The following is a 7,883-nucleotide window of genomic DNA, read 5'->3' as shown; positions in this document are numbered from 1 at the left end:
GCCCCTGCCCGGGCCTAACCCCTCTGCCCTGCCCCCCGGCTCTTAGCTCCCCCCTGGGTTTCCGATCACTGTCAGTGCCAGGGGGTTTCTTCCGAGCTTTCCCTTTTGCCTCCCTGCATTGTGCCTACATATGCAAATTAACCGCCATCTTTTTTGGCAGTTAACCGCCATCTTGGCTGGTGATTAATTTGCATACCTCGCTAATTAGCCAATGAAAAGGGTAGCGTCGTACGCTAATTACCATGTTTCTCTTTTATTAGTGTAGATTGTTATAGATGACTACATTGAATTTTTTAGAAGTAATTTGCCAAATGTCACACAGGCACCTTAATAATGGCTAATAATTTTTGAGCACATACTACTAGTATAGATCAACAGTATTCTAAGCACTAAGTATACTGACTTACTTAATCCTCAAAACAATGAGTTAAGTAGTGTCATTGTCCTCATCTAGCAGATGAGTTAATTGAGGCACAGAGAAGGTAAGCAAACTTGTCCAAGGTCACCCCAATGGTAAGTGACCTAACTGGACTATGAATGCAAGCAATATGGCTCCAGACTCTAACCACTGAACTATATACCATTCAGGGGTCACGGCAGAAATTTGAACTTGAGCAGTCTGACTTTAAGAACTATATGCTATTCATTATTCTGTTCTCCTGCCTGTCAATCAGATCAACTGACATTTAGATAGGGGTGCCTGGATGTCATTCTCAATCTGCACATTGATAGGAAGGGAAACATGAACAACTGGCAAGTTCAAATACAGGGTGGAGCATAAGTAGCTTTACAGTTGTTTGTAAGGAAAATAATATAAAAACAAATAATAATACAAGAATAAACTGTATTTCATGTACTCATAACTGCGCCCACCCCAAGCACATGCCCTCACCCCCTACTGTCTGTGTCCATTAGTTATGCTTATATGCATGCATACATGTATACCTACTTTTGCCCCACCCTGTATGTTCTTTTTTTTGAATTTTAAATTTTATTTATTTTAGCTAATTAAAATTTAAAATACTCAATTCAGTTATTGGAAAACTTCTGAAGCATGTTTAGAACAACTTGTAAATATTAATCTATTTTCAACTAAACTTTCTGAACTCTAAATACAAATCAAATATTTCTTTTTTTGGTAGGAAATATCTTTATTCTTTTCTTTCTTTTTTTATTGTATTGTCCATATATGGTATCATTTTTTTAATTTAAATTCTTTATTGTTTAAAGTATTACATATGTCTCCTTTTTCCCCCATTGACCTCTCCCCAGCTGCGCCCACCCGAAGCACATGCCCTCACCCCCTACTGTCTGTGTCCATTAGTTATGCTTATATGCATGCATACATGTCCTGTGGTTGATCTCTTACCCCCTCCCGCCCCAATGTTCTTTCTTTAAACAGCTAATACTCACCTTCAAATCATCTCTACCATTACACTTCCATAAGTCCATCTCTCTCTACTCCCAATGCATTTTGAAAATACTTCTCAAATAACACTCACTAGAATGCATTCTGTTGTATGAGGACAGGGAGGTCTGCAGGCTCTTCAAGGCCAGAGACTGCCCATCCCAGGCTTGGCACACAGGAGGCCCTAACACTGACCTTATGTGCAACTGATGTCTCCGCATGCAGGTTGCTGCACACCCACCCCAGGAGTACTCACCCTGTTTAATGCCAATCTTGCCCACTGACTTGGGACCACAAGGGCAGGAACTATCTATTCTAGCCCAATTCCTGGCACACAGGATATCATCTTTATATATTTGTCGAATGAATAGAGATCAGATAGTTAAAAACCTAAAAGGACATCTATATTATAAAAGGCCTGTGGCCCTAACACCGCAACGACCAAAGACTGGCACGGGTGGGCGGGGCTATAAGCACGGCGAGGCATGTGTGGGTGGGCAGAGCTGCGCAATTTCACACGCTGGGCTTCTAGTAAGTTTATAAAGAAACGTTCCGTGCTTACCTCAATAACACATATTTGGGGCTCCTCCTTATGACCATCCACTGGCACCATGGCTTGATTCATAACCCACTCCTGGACAGCATCAGTAATGTGAGGGACAACTGCAGAAATAAGTAATTAGTATAAAAGCTTATTTCATGGTCATGAAAAGGCAATGTATCCGATCTTTAGCCTGACAGCTACCTGGCAAATCAGACAAGCTATAGTCCTAATGCTATCATCTTTCTTCACTGAAATTAATACTGCAGGGGCAATTTAGGTTCACTCATTTAAATGTTATGCCTTTTCTCTTGAAACCAACCAACCCCAGAGAATAAGAAACAGAAAGCAGAAATGCCATCTTCAATGCAACTAGAAAACACCTATAATGCCAATGAAAAACTGTGCAAAGAGGGCTGCCTAGGATGCTGAATGCTAGGCTCCACAGGAAGGAAGGACGCAGAGTGGCCAGACCACCAGCCAATGGGGAGGGGGACACTCAGGAGGATATAGGCAAGGTATGCCTGCTGACCAGGCGCCAGCGAATGCTAATGTCAGCTGAAGAGGACAAACGGTGACATCTCCATAAGCATGTGAGGCCCAGGATTCCCTTGGGTGGTGAGCAGGCCAGCAGTTGGTGATATCAACTGAAGAGGGGGATTCAGCCCAGCCACCTAACCTAATGTGATGGCTGGAAGTAGGAACATTGGCCTTCAGGAAGCTGAGGCGAAGGGGCATCCGTCACCTGCTCCACCTTACACCAGCAGAGTCTGCAGGCAAGAGGAAGTTGTCTTTGATTGGTGCATTTGGAAGGACCACTGGGCATGCCTGGCCCACCCCCTTCTGGAAGGATGAGGTTGGCCGGGTTTTGCCTCCATGCCAGCAGCACAGATATCAGGGTTCAGGACCCAGGTCTGGGCCTTGCCCTCTCCTCCATCGTTGGGACATAGCAGATATGAGGCAGTGACTCTCCCTCCTGCAGGTTTTCCCAAGACCTACACTCGGGGGGAAACTATTAGAAAACACAATTGTACTGGAGATCTGTGCCACAATGTCCAATTTCGGCAATAATATAGTTGCTCTTTTGATCTCCATCTGTCCTATTCCTACATCTGTTTCTCAATTGGTTCCAACATGAAAGTGATTTAAAGGGGATGGGGAATTATCACCTTTACCCTACCATGTAGGAACGTATGAATACAAAACTTCAGAAGTACCAGGAGGGGATCTTTTCTAAGACAAAAGAGAACTATACCATCCAGGGAAAGGGTTTGTGAAAAAAGGTCAGACCATGCTACTTGCCACTCCAGTTCAATCCCCCAGTCCCTCTCCAAAGCTGACCTCCTTCAAAGGGAAATAATCATCATGCATGCAAAGATACAAGGAAAAAGAACACATTCAATAAAATACAGACCAAAAAAAAAAAACCAAAAAAAATACACCCTAATCATGTAAAAAAAGATGAATAAATGGTTCGCCATAGATTTTATAAATGAATGAATGAATGAGAGACAGAGGGGTGGGGAGAGATTGATCAAGGGAAACAATGGCATTAGTAAAAAAGAAAAGACTGAAGAAAATAAATCAGGAACTCGGAGGATGAACTTGACATCTTTAAGGAAAATGAAAAAGAAAAGAATACAGGGATTTGAGGAGCATTAGAACTTGTAGAGTGCAGGGACCTCCTCACTGTCTCGTCTGTTTTGAGCAGGGTGTGGGTGCTCAGCACACAGGGCTCCCTAATGTCTGTGGAATGCAATACCTTGTACTGTTTTCCCCAGGTAGTCACCACGCCTCTCTTTATTAATCACATGCTGATATATCTTCCCAGTGGTGATGTTGTTGTCTTTATAAAGATTAATATCCAAGAACCTTTCATAATTTCCAAGGTCTAAATCAACTTCTCCACCATCGTTTAAGACAAACACTTCTCCTAGAATAAAAAGGCAATGTAAAATTTTCAAATTTGCTTTCAGTAGATTATTTTTCAAAAATGAGCACATTTTATTAAAAAACTGCTAAGAGACTTATTTATAAACCATATTCTATCACCATTTCATTTTTTGTATCCTCACTCGAGGATGTTTGTTGATTTTTAGAGAGAGGAAGAGAGGAAGGGGGGGAGAGAGAGAGAGAGAGAGAGAGAGATGTGAGAGAAACATCGATCGATAGTTTGCCTCCAGGGGATGGACCCTGAAACCTAGGTATGTGCCTTGACTGGGAATCCAACTGGCAATCTTTTTTTTTTTTTTTTTTTGGTGTGTGGGAGGATGTTTCAACCAACTGAATTACCCAACTAGGGCATCATTTCATTATTTTGATGGGAAAACTTAACAACTCAATTATATCCTTTAAAATGCATCAGAAAAATTCCAGCATCTTATTATGGGTTTTTTTCATACTTACTAAAATTCTGTCTTCAAGATTTAGCTTTCCAAACTCATCGTATATCACTTGAAAAGGGGGCTTTAAAGCAGCAATTTAAAAAACTAATAGCAATTTACTTCAAAGCATCCATATCCTGTACTCTGGAATTTGCATAAGAAAGTTTTAATTGATTCCCATCTTGGTGAAAGTCACAGTTAAAGAGGTAATAGATGAAAAGCAGGGCCCCAATGAGCCCACGGGGCAACTTGGTGAAAGAGAGGCAGAAAAGCCAGCTTGTGCAATAAGCCACCTGCACAGCAGGACCAAGAAAAAGGATGTAGATGCAGACTTAATCACATGAAATACCTGCTTTCATTATTTGGCATGTCTCTGGGTCTCCAATGTCACTTGGGGACATTGATTGGGAGTCCAGTGTTCTAAAGCCACCTTGTAAGAATTGAACTTCCCCTAATTAAGAAAATTCTATCATTTATGCCTATGGCAGAAAGTTCACAGAAAAAAAAAGGTTTGGCTAGCTTACAAACCTTAGCAGAAACCTTTTATATCCTCATTTATGTCTCCCTTATCAGGTGGTCAGGAAGATTGCTAACTTTAAGGACAAAAGAGCAAATTGATGAAATTGCAGTATTTCCCTATTTCCCAAATTCCATTTCTAGTTCAAATTCCACTTTCTCATGTTATTCAGAAAGTACCAATCTATGGGAGTCTTTTTACTTTGATCATCTTCACTTCTGACAAATACAAGAAGATCTCTGAAATCCCTTTAGGTAAGTCAGGCCAAATCTAGTTTGCCAATACTCCACGTATATGGCAAAGATATTCAAATTATAAATTCCTAAATTTTCAAAATATGTATGCATTATCTTCTTAGAAGAGGAAGAAAAACTATAGATGGCAAGCCTTCAAAAAGGTTTTAGACTTCATGCAATTATGGTTAAAATTCCAACAGTTTTTTTAACTTGTTAGTGACACTGAAGTTAATTTGGAAGAAAAGCAGGTGTGATTACCAAAACTAAAAATAAGTAAAGATAAAAGCCCTTATAATAGTGGTGAGGAAAGGAAGACTGAAATACATATAGATATTCAATACATATAAATATAGAATATGATAACATTAACAAATATACAAAACCAAAATATCTAAAAAGGTGTCTACTGCATGAAGGAATTTAATATGTGACAAAAAACAGAACAAAGATATCATCACAAACCAAAGTAGATAAAATACTCAGGAATAAACTTCAAAGAAATTTCTAGGACCTACATGAAGAAAACTTAAAAACCTTATTTTAGAGACATGAAAGAAGGTATGAATAAAATGAAAGCCACTTATAAAGTTCCTAAATGGGCCAATCAATATTTTCAGTGTTCATTTCTTCCCCAAATTAATTCATAAATTTAAAGCAGTTTCTGTCAAAAACTCCAATTTGATTTCTTATAACGTTTGACAAAATAATTCCTACTTAATCTTGAAGACACTGAACATTTTGAAATTTTAAGAGAAGAAAAGGAATAATGAGGAAAGTCCTGATCTACTTAATAATAAAAAGCTACATTTGTTAAAATGATAGAAATAAACAAAGAAATCTGGAACAGAACAGAATACAAAGACAAAACTAAGTATATATGGATATTTAGTACATAACAAAAGGTGGTATTTCAGTCAGTGGAGAACGGATGAAATCTTTGATAAATGTCATGAGGAATAGTTGGCTAATAAAAAAAAATAGAAAAAGAATTATGTTGCCAAAACCGGTTTGGCTCAGTGGATAGAGCGTCGGCCTGGGGACTGAAGGGTCCCGGGTTCGATTTCGGTCAAGGGCATGTACCTTGGTTGCGGGCACATCCCCAGTAGGAGATGTGCAGGAGGCAGCTGATCGATGTTTCTCTCTTATCGATGTTTCTAACTATCTCTCTCCCTTCCTCTCTGTAAAAAATCAATAAAATATATTTTAAAAAAAAGAATTATGTTGCATACTCACCTCACACCAAATTAAATTCCACATGTATTAACAATCTATACTAATAAGAGGGTAATATGATAATTAGACCAAACATCCTTCCAGACAAAGCCACGGTGGCAGGCGCTGAGGCAGAGGCGGTTAGGGGCGATCAGGCCAGCAGGGGAGGGCAGTTAAGGGGCAATCAGGCCGGCAGGGGAGGGCAGTTAGGGGGTGATCAGGCCAGCGGGGGGCAGTTAGGAGACAATCAGGCCAGGAGGCAGAGGTGGTTAGGGGCGATCAGGCAGGCAGGCAGGCGAGCGGTTAGGAGCCAGCGGTCCCAGATTACAAGAGGGATGTCCGACTTCGGGATCAGGCCTAAACCAGCAGTCGGACATTCCCCAAGGGGTCTTGGATCAGAGAGGGTGTAGGCAGGGCTGAGGGCCGCCCGCCCCCCACCGCATAAATTTCATGCACTGGGCCTCTAGTGTTAAAATAAAAGCAACTGAAACTATAAAAGTGCCAGAAGAAAACAGATGAATATTTAACCATTCCTGAGGAGGAGAAACCTAAAGGTGACATCAAAGGCAGAAACCATAAAGAAACAGTTGATACATTTAATCATATAAATGGTAAATTAAAATTGATCAGCAACTAACAGAGGTAATATTAAGACAAATTTCAAACAGTAAAAATATATACATATGATAACTATAGATGAATATACTTTACATCAAGTATTATTGAAAATCATTTTAAAATTGAAAGGAAGCCCTAGCTGGTTTGGCTCAGTGGATAGAGAGTCAGCCTACGGACTGAAGGGTCTGGGTTTGATTCAGGTCAAGGATACAACCCTGGGTTTTAGGCTCCATCCCCAGTGGGAGGTGCGCAGGAGGCAGCGGATCAATTATTCTCTCTCATCATTGATGTTTCTATCTCACTCTCCCTCTCCCTTCTTTTCTGAAATCAATAAAAATATATTTTAAAAAAATAAAATAAAATTGAAAGGAAAATTGGCACTATGCATGGCATTAGTCAATTTTGCTGCACACCAAACAACCCTAAAATCTCAGTGACTTACAAAACATTTATTGAGTTCTCCCTCATGTTTGTGGGGCTATGGGTCAGTTGTGTGTCTGCTCTGTGCATTCTCAGGACCCCAGGCTGAATTCCTATATGGGGCAGGCAGTTCTCATGACACAGGGCAGAAGCTTAAGAGAGGCTGAACCAAATTATGCCACTGCATTGAAAATTTCTACTTCAAGGCATATGTAATATTCACTAATAACCCTTAGGACAAAACAAACCACATAGTCAAAGAAAGTGCCCAACCTCTCTGGTTTACTCAGAATTAAAAGGGTTCCTAGGATGAGGGACTTTCACTTTCAAAACCAGGAAAGTTCCCAACAAACCAGGAGGAGTTAACCACCTACATGGCCAAAGTGCAAAGTCAACAGGGCAGGCAAATTGAAGGCATAGAAGGAAGTTGGGTGATAGTTTCAAACAAAAATACCATCTACCATAGACTTGAATGTCATTCCACAGACAAAATGAAAATTTTTTAAAATATATAAATTTTAAAAATATATAAATTAAAAATATGTTT

General features: G+C 40.0%; 1 protein-coding gene across 1 annotated transcript in view; it reads right to left on the bottom strand.

Moving 5' to 3' along the window:
- The window catches only part of CTPS2 (CTP synthase 2), a 116,091-nt gene that overhangs the window by 97,330 nt on the left and 10,878 nt on the right, over positions 1 to 7,883 (bottom strand). The window contains exons 3-4 of the mRNA XM_005876622.2: positions 3,712 to 3,882; positions 1,971 to 2,071 (exon numbers count right to left, since the gene is read on the bottom strand). Coding sequence (XP_005876684.1) covers positions 1,971 to 2,071; positions 3,712 to 3,882 — 272 coding nt within the window. The remainder of the gene's footprint in view (positions 1 to 1,970; positions 2,072 to 3,711; positions 3,883 to 7,883) is intronic.

This window comes from Myotis brandtii, unplaced genomic scaffold (genome assembly GCF_000412655.1).
Source record: "Myotis brandtii unplaced genomic scaffold, ASM41265v1 scaffold490, whole genome shotgun sequence".
Lineage (NCBI taxonomy): Eukaryota > Metazoa > Chordata > Mammalia > Chiroptera > Vespertilionidae > Myotis > Myotis brandtii.
The sequence above is the reverse complement of the archived record's forward strand: the minus strand, read 5'-3'. Positions and strand labels throughout refer to the sequence as shown.